The sequence below is a fragment of the Ctenopharyngodon idella genome, chromosome 11 (assembly GCF_019924925.1).
Source record: "Ctenopharyngodon idella isolate HZGC_01 chromosome 11, HZGC01, whole genome shotgun sequence".
Lineage (NCBI taxonomy): Eukaryota > Metazoa > Chordata > Actinopteri > Cypriniformes > Xenocyprididae > Ctenopharyngodon > Ctenopharyngodon idella.
This window is the reverse complement of record NC_067230.1, coordinates 7,396,145-7,417,409: the sequence shown is the minus strand read 5'-3', so window position 1 is coordinate 7,417,409 and position 21,265 is coordinate 7,396,145. Positions and strand designations below refer to the sequence as shown.

At 37.0% G+C, this 21,265-nt stretch overlaps 1 protein-coding gene across 19 annotated transcripts in view; it reads right to left on the bottom strand.

Moving 5' to 3' along the window:
* The window catches only part of cadpsa (Ca2+-dependent activator protein for secretion a), a 136,670-nt gene that overhangs the window by 95,431 nt on the left and 19,974 nt on the right, over positions 1-21,265 (bottom strand). For all 19 annotated transcript variants that reach the window (XM_051911566.1, XM_051911567.1, XM_051911572.1 and 16 more), the window contains one exon: positions 18,310-18,642. In XM_051911566.1, coding sequence (XP_051767526.1) covers positions 18,310-18,642 — 333 coding nt within the window. The remainder of the gene's footprint in view (positions 1-18,309; positions 18,643-21,265) is intronic.

Sequence of the window (21,265 nt, the reverse complement as noted above, 5' to 3'; positions counted from 1 at the left end):
AAGTAACTGTAATTAAATTTTCTAGGGAGAAGTACTTAAACTACAGTAATTAATTGTCACGTTGGGCCAGACAGACGAATATGATGGAAGAGCAGGGAGAGGTGGCTCTTTATATCAGCCGTTAAACTTTATTAATAAATGAAACAAAAGAAGATAATCCAACAGGAATCACAGTAGTACAAAATATAACAGCTTTGACTTAAACTTAAAAATAATACAGAACAATGAACTGGACCAAACTCAGGGCTTAAATACATAGGACTAAATGATCAGAACCAGGTGTGCAACATAATTAGTAACCATGACAACAAATTAAGGAATGTGTAGAAAAAAAAGAAACAGGAACAGAACAAAGGAACAAACTAAGGCCACATCCACACAAAGCCAGAGCTTTCCCTATCCAGTTTTTTTTTTTTCCTCATCTCAACTCTCAAGAAATATCTGTGTACACACGAAACCACTGAAACCACTGAAATTTTGCCACAGAGATACACTAAAAACAGAGAACAAGTCTTGGAGCAAAAACCTTGCGCAATGTATACAAACTTTAGTAAAGCTAAGAAATAAAGCTTTACTTTAGTAAAGCTAATCGGCTCAGTTGCTTCTGCGGCACAAACACAAGCATGTAGTCCGCTATTGTTGTTGTTGTTGCTGTTACGTGACATAGCGGTGTCTGACTAGGGTCGAAATGTGGGGTGATGACATCATCGTTTCACAAAATATATGGATTGGCTGTACACACAACAAACACAGGGGTATCGTTTTCAGATTTATCCACTCTGGGACCCGGTTTCAAAAAATAGTGGTTTCAAGCTCCCAAAACACCGGATCTGCCTGGACGAAACGCCAATACGATACAAAATTTTTATGTATACATCTAAACGCATCTCCCTGTGGACGGGCTCTAAGGCTATGTTCAGACTGTCAGTCCAAATCTGATTTTTGTGCATATCCGATTGAAATCCGATCAGATTTAGCTAATTAATTTCATTTTTTTTAGCAAAAAAAAAAAAAAAAAAATCACATGAAATGTGATTTTTACAAATTGGTTTTAAGCTACATTCATATGTGGTTTGAAATCCTATTCAAATCGCATTTCTGGAAATCTGTTTCAGTCTGACTGCTCAAGCAGAAAATGACAATATAACGGAGACGTGTTTTGAAACCGGCGGAGACAACAGTGAGGAATACAAAGCCTCCTATGTTTCTGCCGCTGCCTCAGAAGATGCAGTAGTCCAGCGCGGCGGATACACATTGTCATGTTGCAAATAAGACAACATCTGTGTTGCAAACCCCTCCATGTTGCAATTGTTGTTCTTGTTGTTGTTGGCGTATACCTAGTACCAACGCAACATCATTGCCATAGAAACCAATGCAGATATTCTGGAAAACGAAAGAGTGGCATGGACACACAAATCGGATCTGAACAGTTGCGATACACAAAGTGGAGAGTCAATAATTTTAGATCAGATTCCAATCAGATACACAAATAATCTGTTTTGGACTGACAGTGTGAACATAGTCTAAGAGTACATAAAACAGAATTAATTACTTAGTAATGCATTACACCCAACACTGCTTGCCATATAACTTTACTGGAAAACCTATTTATTAAAAATTTAAAGTAGGCTAAAGCAAAATTATAGAGAAAACAACATAGTCAAACAATTAATTTACGTCATTGTCACATGAGACTCGATCCCCCTAGAGAATCACATCCCATTGGACTGCAAGAGGAATCTGTTTGTAAAGCGTGTTCACTTTAATACTTCAATACTTCAAAGCGCTATCAATTTGTAGCACGTCATTTTCCCCCCAAACCAGTTAAACGCAAACTTAAGATTTTCGATTTTTGTTTAAGTTTTAGTAATTTTGTTGTGCTTTTGTCATTTTTTTAATATTTCTATATTTAATTTATTTTTATTGCAGTTTTATTACTTTAATACTTCAAATTAAACTTTTTTATTTCAGTTAGTTTCCAAGGGAACATTTCTAATTTTCATTTACATTTTTTAAGTTTAACTTTTTCATCTAATATTTTATTTTAATTTTATTTTATTACTTATTTTATTTTAGCTTTATTTCATTTACTGAAAATTTTTAATCATTTTACTCTTTAGTTAACAATAACAAAAGTGGTCATCTGTAAAGAAAAGTTCAGACTTTAGAAAAATCATGGATGAATATGACCTTGACAAACAGTAATGCTATCTATCAGAATGTGCTACCAAACTAAGCTAAGTTTAAGGTTAAGGGTTAACTTAGAGGTTCATATTAGGTTAATCAGCTCTGTGATTGACCTGACCAGTGCAGAGTCCTGCACGGGTCCTGTTTGGTAAACCCGTACCCTGCCCTGCAGCACTTAACAGAACACCTAACACTGTTTTTAAACCCGACCCGACCCGTTTGACAAAGACCACGAACCAAACCACACCCATATTTAAATGCATTTGTCTCTCTTGAAACTCTGCAGTGTATACCTGGCCATTGGTTCTCTTAGCACAGGACTTTGTACAGTACCAATGACATTTCAGAATCAGTTTGCACTTAACTGGTTTGGAGAGTGGGGTAATGCATTTGCAGCAATGGTAACTAAGGTTGCAGGCTAATTGGCTAGCTGTATGCTAAGCAAGCAGAATAATCAGCTAGGAGTATGCTACAATAGCAGGCTAATCAGCTAACAGCATGCAGCAATGGCTAAATGGTTAACTTGTGAGGTACCTGAAAGACTACAATGACTAATTATAGCTTCTGTTTTTGGTTATAATAAGATCTGACATACAATTTAAAAAAGATTAATACTGTCAAGTGTCAAGCTATTATTTTCTACTGGCACAGTATTTTGTAGCATTTGCTTCAATCTAACAGTAGAGCACACTAATAACACAGTCCCTCTCTCTGTGGATAAACCTAAAATGACCTGCTGTGCATTCAGAATGTTCAAGAGTGCTTCTTAAACTGTGTTAGTTAAATATTTAGTCTGTTTGGTGAAGTTAGTTCTTCTGGGATGGAGGCAACTCAGTGTAGAGCTGATTAGCGTAGGTGTAACAGTGGTTAGCGTCCAACACTGCATGATGGAGGCGTACAAAACTAGCAGGGGGTGAACTTTACTGCTAGACATCTGATTTCATGTTTTTTTGTTTTTTTTTCTGATTTCAAAGCACAGTGTTACACCCACAACAAAAACTGTCAAATTAAAGTCATACATCGTTTTATTGTAAACATCTCTGCAATGGCAATCTTAAACCAGAGGAAAATATTTAAAGCTCTCTGCTTCTCCAACTACTAGGCAGCAAAAAAAAAATTTAGTTAGTCTTTACCTGTTCCACATAAAGAAAATGGACAGAAAAGCTATAAGGAAAAAGTCAAATCAATAGAAAATTTCATTGAATCAATATTCCAGTTTCAGCCTGCATTTGAGGGCAGGACGATAGTCTAAGACAGGGTCACAGGGTTAATCACCATTACAGACTGAGAAAAACCAGAGAAGAAAAGCAGAGAACAGAACACTATCAAGATCTCTAACGACAGAGCAAATTATTCTAGCTATAGGAAAAAACCCTGGTCTGATTGCCCAGGGCGCTGCTCCTGATCAATAGTGAGGAGATGGGTAATAAGAAGAGATCTATGCTGGTACTGAGCACAGGTGAGGGAAAAGTGGATCTTGGCGAGCCTTGTTCTATCATGATGAAAGAGAGGAAAATGGCTGCCATCCTCATATCAAAAATGCATGTGATGAATCAGTGCATGAAGACAATTATAGAAGCATGGGTTAGTGCAAGATGAACACGACTATGAGCAAAAAAGCACATTATACACACAGGTGCACACAGTCTCTTGTAATAAAGCACTCTAACTGATTTTTAAAAGCACTCTACGGTTCCTTTTAAATCCATTTCTTTGTTTATTTAGTGTATGATATATTCTGCATGTGTGAGTTTCATATATTTGATACGAAAATATCAAATAGGCCTATATACATGGGGCATATATCATATATACATGTGACAGGGTTTCTTATATTTGAACCCATAAACTATGAGCTTATTTTGAAAATACAGGATAGTAATATATTTTAGAGTCTGTGTAATGAAAGGCCACATCCCAGAAGTAATACTATAAAACAATTGCAGTGTCTAGCACATAAAACCAACTGGGATATATATACCTTAGCTATAAAATATTAAATATTTCTAATGAGGCCTCTAAAATAACAAGTCAGTGGATTTACAGTAGAGGGTGACAGTGAAAGGAACAATATTTTGTATTATAAAAAAATATTTCCTCCCAATCTGAACCTCAAGAAATTTGTCACTACTTAATGAAAATAATACCACTGTACCAACGAGGGTTAGGGTTACAAATCCTGGGGTGAAATATTTTTCAAATTATTTATACTTGTAGGTAGCTTTGTATTATGATACGGCAGTAATGAGCTACACTACCAAATGCTTGGGTTCAGTAAGATTTCTTAATGTTTTTGAAAGAACTCTCTTATGCTCACCAAGGCTGTATTTGGGTCATTGACGAATAAAAAACAAACAAAAAAAAAACCCATAATGCCGATATAATTGATTTTGAAGTTTTAAGTGTTAACAATTAGATTATGTGATTTTTATAATCAATTAACAATGCTTTTGCCAATTTTTCAAGGTGGACAAAATTTCTCACCAAAAAAGTTCGGTTTAACCAACAACAAAACACCAAACAACAAAAAACATAATCTTTTCATTTTTACCAAGTGACACTTTTGGTTATACCAAGTGACACTTTTGGTTATACCAAATGACGTTATTTTCAAACAATGCTAACAGGCTGATATCTAGCTAGCTAAAAAAAGGACAATCAAACATTTTAAATTTAGTACAAGTTTTTAAAATATTACAACATTTTCCATGTTTTATAGCGGTTGTACCGAATGACCTGATGTTTCGGGACATGCATATGAGCAAGTGAATACATGAATTTTTTTTTTTTTTTTTTTTTTTAGTTAAAAGAGAGTTAGTTACTTTTCTTCATGACCATGTGGTCCTTTGCAGGTGTCTGAATGATGTCACATCCTGTCACATGATACTGACCCCATGACTTGATCCAAAATGATCCCTTTATATTGGTTACTTCGAATGACATCACTGAAATAATTTTTTCCAGACATTCTTTCCCATTACAAAGCAACAACATCTACACATCATTTTATTAACATTTTGCGCATACATGATGTTATAAAATCATGCCAGAATAAAAAATCTAGTTGTACTACCTTATATACTTTGGATGGCATATCTATGTTTTTTATTATTATTAAGGCCGTCATGTCATTGACCCATTTATTTGATCAAAAATGTATATTGTGCAATATTACAATTTAAAATTATTGTTGTCTATTTTAATATATTTTAAAATGAAATTCATTTGATGGTAAGCATCATTACTCCAGTCTTCAGTATCACATGATCCTTCAGAAATCATTCTTATATGCTGATTTGCTGCTCAAGATGCTGAAATGTTGAAAACAGTTGAGGTGCTTAATATTTTTGTGGAAACTAATACTTTTATTAAGGAGTATTTGATCAATAGAACAGAATGTATTTGAAATAGAAAGTTTTGTAACATTATAAATGTCTTTACTGTCATTTTTGATCAATTTAATGCATCCTTGCTGTAATAATTCTTAAAAAGAATCTTTAAAAAAACTTTTGAACAGTACTGTAATTTAACTTTTTTTTATTAATTTATAATTAATCATTTATTCTGGCATTAATAGTCAAATTAATAAAATGAATGAACAGCTCTAGTTTGCAAGAATATGACAGTAATAATGTTTATTATTAAAAACAATAAGTGTCAAAACGTTAACTGTATAAGTGCACATTTGTAATTCAGCCTTGTTTCATGTCATAATAGTGATGCTGTTGGGAAAATATAACCATCCTTTTCAAAGATCAAAACTTTTGCATGGTGGTTGAAAGCTTGTCACTCATGGCACAACCCCTGATGGAGGCTTTGGCACCACAAATCTGCATGTAATCCCTGTCTGCTATACAGCTTACCTGCCACTTTTTAATATTCTAAGTATTTACTGTAGTTCTGCCATGGTGACTAGCCAACTCAATCCCAATACTCTAGCCACAGATTTCAGCTGGCGAGAAAGCAGATAACACTCTTTGAACAATCTCTTTCTATCTCGTCAGTTAATTACTCTTTACCACTGCAATCAGCACAGGAGTGGCAGCTTGTTAAGATACAGAAAGAGAGACAGAGTGCAGACAGACCCATCTTTATGCAGATGAGCAGGAATGTAGACATGGCTGAAAGAAACACGCGCACACTTACAGAACATGTCTATGTCCATCTCCATAATCAAGACAACTAATTTACTAGATCTGTAAATAATTTATTTTTATGAACTCTGGGAGCCACAAGGGTTCCTGGTTCAATTAATAAAATCATTATACTCTGACATGATCCCATAATCCAGCCTGGAGCTAATATGTACTTGCAGGTCATGACAGACGACCAAATGTGTCAGAGTGCAAGAAAGCAAAGGCTGTGCTGCTTTCATGTCAGCTCTATTATGTGATTACAGTACATTTCACCTAATAGAACCTGGTGACAGGTCTTCCTGTAGCTACAGCAAATGACTCCCATGGTCAACAAGGGCCTTTTTCAAAATGGATTTCTAACCATTTAATGGTTCCTTTCAGTATCACTGCAAGTTTCTGAGAGGATGTTAAACCTTGGATGGGCATTGAAGTTTCAATAGTGCAACAGTTCAGAGTGATATAGTGCATTTATACTACAGCTACCAAATATGAATGTGTTTATCAAGAGTGGGGTTTTTTTTCAGCCACTGATACATTTTTTTGCTTAAACAGTATAAAGGTTGCCATGATTTTGCCAAGTAAGACATGTTCCTGGATCAACATCTCCTGTTGATCTAGGAACAACATTCTTGTTTAAAAACATAGTCCAATCCCTATCCTTACCCCTAAACCTAATCCTACCCATAACTTATCCCTAAAATCAGAGGGAAATGATGGATAAATAGCATTGATGTAGAAACTCCTAACCCTTGTGATCTGAATGTTGATCCAGGAAAAAGTTCTGCTTGGTGAAATCACATTCACTGGTCAGGGTCATTGGCACCCTTGGTAAATTTGAGCAAAGAAGGTTGTGAAAATAAATTTCCATCTTTCATACAAGAATTAAAATTCACAAAAGTCTAACTTTTTCAACCAAAACAACCGAAAATATGGGAAAATCTCATAATGAAATAAACGTTTTTCACCAACACACAGTGACCACAATTATTGCCTCCCTCTTTATTAAAGTCCCCCTGTAGTCAATAATTTAATCTCTTAAAACTCATCTTTGGTCACCAAAATGACATATTTAAATGTTTTTTTTCCTGTGAAAAAAAATAAAAATAATAATAATAATTATGCCTTAAAATATACTATATTGCCAAAAGTATTGGGACACCCCTCCAAATCAATGAATTCAGGTGTTCCAATTACTTCCATGGCCACAGGTGTATAAAATCAAGCACCTAGGCATGCAGACTGCTTCTACAAACATTTGTTAAAGAACGGGTCGCTCTCAGGAGCTCAGTGAATTCAAGCGTGGTACCATGATAGGTTGCCACCTATGCAATAAGTCAATTTGTGAAATTTCCTCACTACTGTTCCACGGTCAACTGTTAGAGGTATCATAACAAAGTGGAAGCAATTGGGAACAACAGCAACTCAGCCACAAAGTGGTAGGCCACGTAAAATCACAGAGCGGGGTCAGCGCATGCTGAGGCGATCAGTGTGCAGAAGTCGCCAACTTTCAGAGTCAATAGCTACAGACCTCCAAACTTCGTGTGGCCTTCAGATTAGCTCGAGAACAGTGCATAGAGAGCTTCATGGAATGGGTTTCCATGGCCGAGCAGCTGCATCCAAGCCTTACATCACCAAGTGCAATGCAAAGCGTCGGATGCAGTGGTGTAAAGCACGCTGCCACTGGACTCTAGAGCAGTTGAGACGTGTTCTCTGGAGTGACGAATCACGCTTCTCTGTCTGGCAATCCAATGGACGAGTCTGGGTTTGGCGGTTGCCAGGAGAACGGTACTTGCCTGACTGCATTGTGCCAAGTGTAAAGTTTGGTGGAGGGGGGATTATGGTGTGGGGTTGTTTTTCAGGGGTTGGGCTTGGCCCCTTAGTTCCAGTGAAAGGAACTCGTAATGCTTCAGCATACAAAGACATTTTGGACAATTTCATGCTCCCAACTTTGTGGGAACAGTTTGGGGATGGCCCCTTCCTGTTCCAACATGACTGCGCACCAGTGCACAAATCAAGGTCCATAAAGACATGGATGAGCGAGTTTGGTGTGTAGGAACTTGACTGGCCTGCACAGAGTCCCAAACTAGCCCCGCCTCCACTCACTCACGCCAGCTCAGAGATCCACTCGGTCAACTTACTGAGGTAAACGATGCACAATGGTATCACTCTTTACAATATCAGCCACATAACAGTAATTAATATGATTAGCGTTTTGCTTGACTATGTTATTAAACAGCTAATGTGTTGCTAATGTTACACAAACCATGTTCCCGTTCTCCATGTCAGAGTCAGACAGCTGCCTTCTAACAATCAGTATCCTTACAAACACTTTAACAACTCAGAATGTCATTGGAGAAAGGCATTTAGTTCATAATAACATTGTAATATACATCATACACTCGCTATATTGCTAAATCTACATGATTTTTCATTTCAACAGAAAAATATACCTGGATAACCTGGCTTCTCTCAAGACTCCTCTGCTAGTTCGTTGTTAATGATATACCCTCCGGCATGTTGACATGATTGGTTACAAGGTTGTTTGTGACATCACAGACACCAATGTTTTCAAACCGCGGGTTTGAGACTGTCTTTTTTTCACTGCAGTTTTAAGGAGAAAATACTGAGCAATGGTGTTGACATGAATTTACACATGGTTTGTCTTAAAGCATATTAACAACACCACAAAGACATACACTGCCTGGCCAAAAAAAAAAAAAAAGTCGCTTAAGACTTAAGAGTCTATGGATGGATCATTATTACAGTGATTATTATTTTTCTAGCATGTTATACGTTTGGCAACGGTTCTTTTAACCCTAAAAGATGGAGTGTGTAGCACATTTCTTAAACAACTATGTATTAAGATGTATCATGGCCATATTCCAGGATGACAATGTCAAGATTCATCAGGCTCAAATTGTGAAAGAATTGTTGGGAGGGAGCATGAAGAATCATTTTCACACATGAATTGGCAACTGACCTTAACCTCAGTGTAAGTTTTTGGGATGTGCCTGGAGGAGACTTTATAGAATGCTCACCTCTTGCATTGTTAATACAAGATCCTGACCAAAAAATGATGCACCTCTCGATGGAAATTTTTGGTCAAGGTCTTGTATTGACAATGCAAAAGGTGAGCATTCTGTAAAGTCTCCTCCAGGCACATCCCAAAAACTTACACTGAAATTAAGGTCTGGACTCAAAGGTGCCAATTCATGTGTGAAAATGATCTATTCATAGATTCTTAAGTATTTGCCTATTAAAATCCAAACAGCGACTTTTTTTTTTGGCCGGGCAGTGTATAAACAACATTAAAAACTTGATTTTCACCACAGGGGGTCTTTAAATACTTTTTGCAACCTCCTTTTGCCAAGATAATAGCTCTGAGTCTTCTGCTATAATGCCTAATGAGGTTGGAGAACACCTATCAAGAGATTAGAGACCATTCCTCTATAAAGAATTTGTCAGATCCTTAAATTTGTATGTCCATGTTGGTGCACTCTCCTCTTCAGTTCACTCCACTCATTTTCTAGGGTTCAGGGTAGGGGACTGAGACCTTCGTTTTGTGATTAGTGACCCATTTTTGTGTTGATTTTGATGTTTGTTTGGGATCAATGTCCTGATGGAAGATCCAACCATGGACAATTATAAAATTTCTAGAAGAGTTTTTATTTGTTGGTATTTAATAGAATCCATGATGCCATGTATCTAAAACTACGACATTAAAGACTTAGCAGTATTTAACCGTGGGCATGGGGTACTCTTTTATCCCTGTTTGCACCAAATCCATCTTGTGGGTTTGCTGCCTAAAAAGCTCTTTTTAGTTTAATCTGACCATAATCTGACCCGGTCCTGTTAGAAGTTCTAGTAGTGTATGGCCAAGAATGTGCTGGAGTTTGTTTTTGGATGAGAGCAGAGAATTTTTTTTTTTTCTTGAAACTCTCCCAAACAACTTGTGGTGATGTAGGTACTGTTTGATATATTTTTTTGAGGCTTTCTGACCCCAAGACTCAACTAATTTCTGCAATTCTCCAGCTGTGATCCTTGGAGAGTCTTTGATGACTCGAACTATCCTCCTTGTTGTGCATTAAGGCGATATAGACACAAATCCTCCTCAGGCAGATTTGTAACCTCTCCAGTTGATAGGAATTTTTTATTCATTTCCCTGATGAGAAAATGGGAATTTTTCAATGCTATAACCATATTCTTACAATCACTTTCTATTTTGAGAAGCTTGCATGCTCACTCAATCCTTAGTATGTATTATTTTTACATAGTGACAGCTCAGGTGATTGACACAAAGAAAAAGAGGGGGTGGGGGTAGAGACAGACAAAGAGGTAATTATAAGGTTACAGTCGGTAATGTATTCATGGGAAGAACAGCTGATGGGAAAGTGAGTGTTTAAAAGCCCCGAGTGTTTACGGTCTCCATGACAACTGCCTCAGGTCACACAAAGGGTGCTGAGGTGGTTTCTGTAAAACAACAAGCAGCTTTACATACAGAATCTCAAAAATGCATAGCCAAACTGCAGACATCAAACACAGACCACAGAGCACACACATCATGGGCGCAAAGGGACTCGGCAAAGCAAAACGCAAACGCGTGCATGGTATTTATTTTCAGAGCTTTCAAAGCTCATTGTGTTATCTGCATTTCAGAGAATACAGATAGCACAATGAGGTTTGATGAGAGTAAATGAGTGGCAACAGCTGTCCTCGTGGCACCAGCCTACCAATGTCTGCTCATTTAAGCACTGTCTAAAGAAAAGCCTTTGAAAAGCCTTTGTAGTTGTTTAGCCATTTCTGTGTTGACTTTTGGTTATGCGTTGTGTGTCTCTGTCATGAATGCATTCAAGTAGGGATGCCATTTGTTAAAGTGCATGTGTGCCTGTGTAGAACCACCGCTGATTTGTCTCTAGTTTATATTCACTCAATTCAACAGCAATCAACCAAAGAGTGTACATCCTAGTCAAGTCACCTTGCTGCTTCTGTTGTATTTGCTATTCATGCCAATTACATCAGATCGGGCTTTCATTAACCAAAGATGGGTCCAGGAAGACAAATCTCATTCAACAGAATAATGCTTCCTACATCAAGACGCCCACACCAAAACACATATCCTCACTGAATGGCTGAAATCCAATTTGTTCCATCTATAGCCATCATTGCAGGGTAAAATGCATTTGTTAATCAATATGTACCGTTGAAATTATGACGAGAATGAGTAAAGGGGACAGTGTGACATCAGTGTAGCACTCAGGTCACGACTGACATGCAGTTGAAGAAGGTTCCTTCTGTGTTGTGCATACATAAGTGTAGGGGGAAGGCCCGCCTATGACTGGTGATGATCTGCCCTATTATGATAGATACCGCCCTGAATGAGCCACAGCAGTTCGCCATTTCTGTTTACTAGCTGTAGCAGCTGGAGATATACAACGTCTGCACCAAAAAAAAAAACATTACAAATGTTCTGTTATTGGGTGTACCAATGAACAAGAGTCTCCATAGACTCTCTGCATTCTGAGCCACCGAGGACACCGTGGTTGAATTTCATTTATGAAGGAAATGTGCCGAAGAAAGTCGGTAAAGTCTTAAATCATTTTACGGCGGGCTGCTTCACAAACGAGGGTCAGTTCAACGCTGGATTTGCACAAAATATTAACATGACGGTACATGCTAATAGATGAGTTGAATCAACTTATCTCCACAACAACTACATACATTTATCCACTAACAATTCAGAAAGTCCAGTTGCATTCTAAAAGTTGTAACTTCTACCTGATTCTCTCCATCAGTGTCCGACTCCAGTTTGAACAATATAAGGCTGAACACCGTTACTGACAATAGATATTTTGGCTGCGTGAGATTCTCCAGCTTTGTTGTTGTTGAACAACCGAAGCATGAGCTGTTAAAGCTCCGCCCTCTTTTGGAAAGGGGGCCAGGAGCAGCAGCTTATTTGCATTTAAAGGGACACTAAAGTGTGTGTTTTTGCTCACACCAAAATAGGGGCAAATTTGACAGGCTATAATAAATGATCTGTGGGGTATTTTGAGCTGAAACTTCACAGACACCAGAGACATATACATCTTGTGAAAAGGAGCATAATAGGTCCCCTTTAAAGCTTGCTGAACTGTCAGACACACACAAACCTCCTTTTCTGCAAATGCCTTTAATTATGATAAAAAGGTTACTTAGGGGTAAAAAAAAAGAAGTTTGAAATATCTTTTCAGCGATATACTGCTAGCAAACATTTCAGCGCTGCTGAGAGTGGCATTTAGGTAAATAAATATGCGCTTTCCTTTCAATAACAAACACATACAAAAAAATTAGGCCATAAACTCGATTGCTGTATTAGTTGAGCTTAAACAACAATCCCAATAATGCTAATAATAAGTGGACATGGCAACACTGCTAAAAGAATAGAGTGGAATGGAGTCCACGGACATGTACAGACTTTACAACCATACAAAATCATTGCAAATTCTGAAACAGCCCTAAGCCTACACCGTTAGGCTGTTTAAATTTGCTTTTCACAGCTGTAATTTCTGCCAAAAGCCAACTCAAGCAACAGAACTAACCAGCAGCATCATGAGCTGTTTATTTCCCCTGTTTTGTCTAAATACCAGGGTATGGCAACCGCCATACTCTGCCAAATGTAAACGCCGCCCCTGTTACCACAGTGTCAATCATCGCAGTTTTGGGAGAGTCATGTTCCGTACACACAGGGAACAATAATTTAGTGGACTCACTCCCACATTTAAATGCAGTTTTCTCTCCTGAAACTTTACATTGTGTACGTAGCCTGACAGCGGTGAAAAAAAAATGCAGTTAAGATGTATATAGGTTTGTACGAGCTTTTCAATTCTGCACTCCAGTCAAGACATGTTTATATATTGCTTTAATGCAAGCAGCCTAACAGTACTAAACAGTAGAAATAAACTGGAGAAGATTTCCACATCAAAGAAGGCGGAGCCTGGGAAGCAGGAGGGTAGTAAAGAAAACAAAAACGAAAAGATGAAAACAAAACTGGCAAAGAATCCAACACAACATGGCAAAACATGAGACAAGATGAGGCTGGATAACTGCTTGCATGGAGCATAAACTAAGGTCTGGCACAAGACAGCACACGAGAAGGGACTAAATATGGGAGTAATGATTTAATTGACACTGAACAGGTGAAGGGAGTGAAACAATAACAAGGTAAAGAATGAAATATCAAGGAGGCGGGATCAGACACCACAACGACAGCGAAGCACATGGTGAACTGTCAAGCCGAACCCATGTGCTCCAAACAAACACAAATACACAACAGAGACAGGGAAAAATGGACAGATCAGCCCGGGGACATGACATAAGGTGTTTACCAGTGGAGCAAACTTTTTAAAGTTCGCTTTGGCAAGCTGTTTTGAACTCCCGAAACAAACTCCAAACGAATTTCGTTTTGGCCTGATTTTGTTTGAAATGACTTCACACCAGTTTGTTCTTCAATTTTGCTTAAAGTATATCAATTCAGATAGGTATCCAGAGTGGCTATAATGGAGTTTTGTTCACCCATTACTGAAATCACCCAGTAATCTTGAAAAATACAAGCTTTTGATCAGACTTGTCATTTCTTTTTACACTCACTTTCATTTAGTATACACTTTTGTGATTTTGTGATGTTCTCCATTGAATAAAAAGACTACGAATAAAGCTTGCAGTTTTCATTAACATTAGCTACATCCAATTTAGGCGATTACATTTAATTTTATATGGCAGTATGCTTCATCGTCAGAAAATTTGGGGAAGATATTTGGTTTATTTCCACTGTAAATCTCTATATACACAGTTAGAGCTTACTTCTGTTTACTAAATGCAAAAAATAATAATAATAATAATAAAATCTGTCATCATTTACTCACCCTGTATGAATTTCTTTCTTCTGCTGAACACAAAATAGGATATTTTGAAGAATGTCAGAAACCAAACGGTTGATGGAACCCATTGACTTCCACAGTATTTTTTTTTTTTTTTCCCATATTTTGGAAGGCAATGGGGTCAATGGGATCGATCAACTGTTTGGTGAACCATATTCTTCAAAATATCGTTTTTTGTGTTCAGCAGAAGAAAGAAATTCATACAGGTTTGGAACAACTTGAGGATGAGTAAATGATGACAGAATTTTCATTTTTGGGTGAACTATCCCTTTAAGAAGCACAGCTCATGGAGGCAAGCTGCTAAAAAAAACAACGAGATAATAGCCATTCAAATTTCAATAAATGTTTCTTTTTTTTTTTTTCTTTTTTTTTTTTTAGATTTGATTATAAAGTAACATTTAAAATAAACACCCCTAAAAATTATGTATACTGTAACTGACCACCTATGCAACAGCTGCACAAGAGTTGCTATAGTGGCATTAGAGTAAGTTAAGGGCCCAATATTAATAGGTTCTTGATTGTATTAATAGGATCTGTGTTCTAGTGTTTTCTATCGATTTTAATTGCCTGTCAATCACTTGCCATCCACAGCCGGCATCTTGAAATGCCCTCAGGAAATAGCTGATAGATTGAATTAAACTCCTACTACCCAGGAGACAGCCAATGCACTGATACTGAATGCTGTTTAAACACACAGACATATGCACAAACAGTCGACACACAGCTGTTTAACACAGACTCTGCCTATCAACGAGATTTAATTTAAAAAGCAGGAAGGGGCTTGGAAGAAATAACGACCCGCTGTGAAAAATAAAAAAAACGTAAGCATCCTGCATATACTAGCAGTGACAAAGACAGAGAAGAGAAGCTAAAGAAACACAAATATGCCAGCGTTTGTAACCACAGGACTGTGGCGTCGTTGGGTTTGGTTTGAGGTAAGACCCGGTCGGTGTGTCCGCCGTTGCTACGGTTACTTGGATATTACCATCAGCAAACAGTAAGTAGGATTCATGAGGCTAATAGAAAGATAATCAAAATGGCACACGCTCAAATCGGCTCGCTTGGCTCCAGTGTGAACGCAGACAGCGGAATGATGATGAATAGCAGACTCCTACATTGACACCTCCTCCGGAGCTTTTGTTTTCCCACTGGTCACAAATCCTACAATTGCCCAAAATCTGCAGAAACCTTTATGAAATTCTGTATGGAGGTGTTTCCTATTCTTATCTGAATTTGTAATGGACAGAAGAATTCTCACCTTTCCTGTATTAATTATTTTACTAATTTGGTTGCATAAATTTTGGAATGGTCTTAAAATATTGCCTTCATAAGTAATTCATCTGCTTTATAGACGAAATGAACTACTTTAATAATCTTTACAATGGAACTGAATCAACACTGAACTGACTTTAGCTGAACAATGAAACTATTTTCTTTTAGAGCTGCTGTACAGCCGAAATGAACTCTGTTTGCATAATTGAATCATTTTCCTGTTATTACCATAAAGCTGCTTTAAAACAATCTGGTATAAAGCGCTATAAATAAAGGTGACTTGACTTGACTTTTGAACAGAGCTTCTGATATACCCTCTAGAAATGTGACAGTTGAACACTCCTCTGCTTTCCTTTATTTATTTTTCTCTTTCTGTCTATTCTATTGTTCTGAGACCCACTCATTACCCTTCTTCCATCTACAGCCACTACTGTAGCTCCACTATTCTCTTCACTCATTCTACACCATTTCTTGTTGCCTGAAGCAGAGTCAATGATTCACTATCTTTGCTATTGTCATCGTAAAAAGCTTTTCCACAAACCTCGCACATTACTGGTTTGCAATTGTTTCATTTACCTGAAGTCGAACGGGAAATGGTGATGCATAGAATCTGGGATGAATCTGGCAGCACCTTATCAATTCATATAATTTTGTAGTGTATTTTGGAATTATCTACTGTAGGGGTGGGCGATATAATATTCAAGTATCATTCTTTACAGTCTCATAATGGACAGAAGAATTCTCACCTTTCCTGGCATTTTGGATTTATTATTTTACTAATTTGGTTGCATACCTTTTGCAAGTCTTAAAATACTGCCTTCATAGGCAATTCATTAGGTTTTGGAACAGAGCTTCTGATATACTCTGCAGAAATGTGACAGTTGAACACTCTTCTGCTTTCCTTTATTTGTTTCTCTCTTTCTGTCTATTCTATTATTCTGAAACCCACTCATTTTCCTTCTTCCATCTACAGCCACTACTGTGCTCCACTATTCTCTTCATTCATTCTACACAATGTCTTGTTGCCTGAAGCAGAGTCAATGATTCACTATCTATGCTATTGTCATCGTAAATAGCTTTTCCACAAACCTCGCACATTACTGGTTTCCAATCATTTCATTTACCTGAAGTCGAACAGGAAATGCCCATGCACAGAGTCTGGAATGAATCTGATATCATTCTGTAGTGTATTTTAAAATTATCTACTGTAGGGGTGGGCGATATACTGGTAGACACAATTAACCACTAGAAATTTGTCAAAATTTTGGAGATTTTGGACTTTTGTCTCTAACGTGGTTACGTTCAGGTGACGTTGCTGTACTGCGTGTTCACAAAAGCTTATCGTTTGCATACGTTTTTAAGCATGGCAGTTTAAAAACAAGTGATTTTAAACAATTGAAGCTCATTAAGTGAAAGTGAAAGTGACATGTGAAGACCAAGTATGGTAACCCATACTCTGAATTTGTCCTCTGCATTTAACCCATCACACACATTAGGAGTAGTGAACACACACACACACACACTGCAAACCGTGGACACACACACCCAGAGCAATGGGCAGCCATTTTGCTGTGGCACCTGAGGAGCAATTGGGGTGCTCAAGGGCACCTCAGTCATTTCCAGCCAGTACTGAGAATCGAACCTGCAACCTAACCATTAGGCCTCGACAGCCTAAGCAATGAAAGAGAACTCATTTCATTATATGCGCACGCTGTCTGAGCTCTGAGCTGAGAGTTTCTGAGCTCTGTCTGAGAGACCTACGTAAGTACTGAACTGTGTTCTTTTTGCTGCCTAATTGGGCTTGAATGGTTAAATACACAAACTTATGTATCAAAATGCCCAACTTTGCAAGTATCCTTGCAAACACAGTCATTTATGTTTTAAGTGAACAACAGTTGAGAAAGAAAATGCATGTGCAGCAGACACGTGGATCCGTGCATTCGGCCTTAAAGTGACAGCAACCTAATATACCTGCTGTCATCTGTGTCATTAATGTTCATCAAACAACAAAAGAGAGAAAATCTAACACTGCTCTTGACAGAATCACATTTGTAACTTTAATAAGAATTAATGTATATTTAATTTACACAGTGGAGACTGCGCAGTGTTTTTTAAACATTTGATTGCTTTATACAATTTATGTATTTATTTTTGTTCTATTGTAGTTTGTTGTCCTATTGCTTGTAATTAGTTTCTTTGTTCTTATTTTATCACTGATTGTTTACTTGTTTTAAGGGAGCTTGAGAGTAGTAGTTTTTTTTTTTTTTTTTTGTGATCACTATCACTATCGTGATATAAAATTACTCATTTGGTGATAAAAGATTTTGGTCATATCGCCCTCCCCTAATCTACTGTGTGGACTGAGAATGACTTTTTCATGTCAAAGTGGGCATCGATCTGAGTAGTGTTTGAAAAGTGCATATTTCTGCAGCAGGTCTAATAAAAAATCTTCTAACTGAAGGACGATTTGCAAATTCACACCCTCTCAGCAAAGGCACTGTCACTTTTCTTCAATCTGCTGCAGGAAGCTTGACAGGTGTTTTTCTGGTTACTGCAGATGCTTTCTAGACCAGTTTCAAGCAATTTGAAATAACACATAATTACTCTTTCTTTCAAGCCAACTCTCGAAAAGTGCTTTGGGTTTAGTCATCTTCACCAAAAAAAGAAAAGCATGGCAAAAATCTGAGCCAAACCCAAACTCACATAATTACATACATCTCTATATTTTCCATGTCCTGTAGCAGATTCAAGTGTGCACTTCCTTGACACTGAACAGACTTGCATAAATGTCCCCTTCTTACCTGACAAGCGTTATACAGCAGCTGGTGCTCAAACTTCTTAATGCCAAGAATCTGTTGGAACATCTCATACAGCTGGTCCTTGCTGAGAATGAGCTCAGAGGCAGCGCTGGCTGTCATGCGCTGCTGGTGCTTGCGTGGGTCTTCCTCTCCCCTGTAGATGGTATCAAACTTAGCCATCCACGAGCTGAGGACAGTCTCCTTGCTCAAACCATCGATCTCGGGCAGGCTGCGGACACGCTTCTCAATATGCTTCTTAAAGACCTCACGGGAGTCACTGGCCGAGCAACCGCCGCTTTGGACCATGCGTGATACACGGTCGCTTTTAAGGAACACCTGTGATCAAACATAAATCTAGTTACAGTAATAAACCAGGCATTTATTTCATATAAAATACAGTAAAACATTGTGAAATAATATTACAATGTAAAAGAACTGTTTTCCATTTTAGTATATATTTCTATTTTAGTATATTTTAAAATGTTATTACTCCACTCTTCAAAAATCATTCTGATATGCTGAAAAAAAAAAAAAAAAAAAAAAAATCTTATTATTATTAATGCTGAAAATAGTTGCCCTGCTTAATATATTTTTGAGGAAACCATGGTTCAAAATGAAAAAATGGGCATTTATTTGAAATAGATATCTTTAGGAGTATTATAAATGTCTTTTGATCAATTTAATACATTATTGTTGAATTAAAGTATTAATTTAAAGTAATAATCTTACCATTTCGCAAATAAAAAAAGATACTCGCAAACAGATATTTTATTCACCAGAGGAAGTTACCATAGCAACAGCAGTCTGTTTGAGGCTCCTTATTGGATATATGGTTTTATTGTAAAAAAAAATATATATATATATATATTAATTTTTAATACATTTATAAATCATAAATATATCATAAAAATTGTAGTGTTTTGTTTAAAAATTATATTCAGATTTACATATTCTCAATTTAGGTTGTACTAAATGAACCTCAACATTTTGTGCCACAATAATTTCCTTTAAAAAAAAAAAAGCAAAATGCAACATTCTAATATGGAATACTTATATTCATATATTTTAATTTGAGTTTTTGTTGACATTAAATGAATGTAAAACATCTGTATTCCCTTGTAGAACAGCATCAGATCGATGTTGTTTATTACATTACTGTATATGTATACAAATGTATATTGTATATACATTTTCAGATGAATTTTGTGGTATAAGATTTATTAAAGCAAACAAGCCCCAAAGTGGGGCTGAAGCCATCAATCAGATTCTGAAGGGGATAGACTCAAAAAAAGACTGTTCCTTTCCATTCCAAGCAAAGCAATTTTTCTGGGTGCAAAAGCATTGGCTGCAGGTCAGCGCAACCTTGTTAAACGGCTATCAAGACACTTGAAAAATACGTTGTCTTAAATTAGACAAGATTTTCCCTGTGTCATAGAGTGCACAGTAGATTCCTGATTCTTAACAAGACAAAATTGGTGTGATTCTGGCAGTGCAGAACCTGGCTGACAGTGTATAGAAGGGTTTAGGGTTATATTTATTTAATAATCTATTCTTTCACTCTTTTTATTTTCTGTATTCTCTCACCATTCACCTCTCATATATTTTTACCTCAGTCTACCTCTCTCCAGTGGATACAATTCCCTTAACGTGCCTGGATAAGCAGGGGAGATGAGTTGACAGAGAGGGAACATCCAGCACAAATTCAATAAGAGTATCAGGGTTTAATTGAATTGAAAAAGCTGGCTTTGGCTGTGACTGAATACAAAGGCATTTCGTTCATTAGTTTCACCTCATTAAATTACCACCCATACCGAGAGCAATCTCCTTTTCACCTAGTACTCTAGCCTGTGCTGCAATTTATTCCCAATTCACCTTTTCTAGGTCATAAAAGATAATACATCACCTTAAAATAATATTAAAGTATGTATCACTTTGAGATTACTTATTTATCAGCGAGGCAAAATTTTATAAAATCCTTTGCAAGGATTTATTTTCTCTTCATTTTGAGTTGATGTAACTTCAAACATTTAAAAGGTTGATCGCAACAGTTTGCTTATGTATTTAATATATGCACAGATATGGATTACTCTGCTCATCAAATCAGCACAAAGCAAACAGCTTAACATTTTTTTTAAAAAATCACCTTTAAACTGCATTATATTAATGGGAGAGAAAAAAAAGGATCCGTTTAGACGTCCTTAAAAGTTAACCAGTGGTACCTAACCAAGCCTTTCAGTACCACCATCATTTAAAAGCACTTTTACCTGCATAAATATAATCTGGCTTAAATGACATTTCTTCTGCTGTTTGTGTTTTGCTAACTTTCATTTGGCTTTAAAGGATTAGTTCACCCCAAAATGAAAATTCCGTCATTAATTACTCAACCCTCATGTCGTTCCAAACCCGTAAGACTTTCGTTCACCTTCAGAACACAAATGAAGATCTTTTTGATGACAGAATGCTGTCAGATTTCCTTCCATTGACTGCCTGTGCAACTACCACTTTGACGCTTCAAAAAGTTCATAAAGAGATTGGAAAACTAATCCATATGAATCGGGCGGTTTAGTCAAAATTTTCTGAAAAGAATCGATCACTTGTTATGACTAACAGATTTAATTTATGCTTTTACTCGCATGTAAAGATTGATCAGCGAACATAAGCAGAAGCTCAACTGAACCTGAATAACGCACATAAACAAACGTGTTGCGTAACACACGAGAATGAACCTCACTGGTTACGCAGCACATTTGAGCTTCCAGAAAAGGTTTCTTACAGGTGTGGAATGACATGAGGGTGAGTAATTAATGACAGAATTTTCATTTTGGGGTGAACTAACCCTTTAAACAACTGACACAATGGCCCTGGACTCTATAATGACACATTTTAGTTTCTAATGTAATTGCAAAAATACCTTATTTTTAGGCATATTTTTCATCTAGGATTTATTTATTATGCTTAA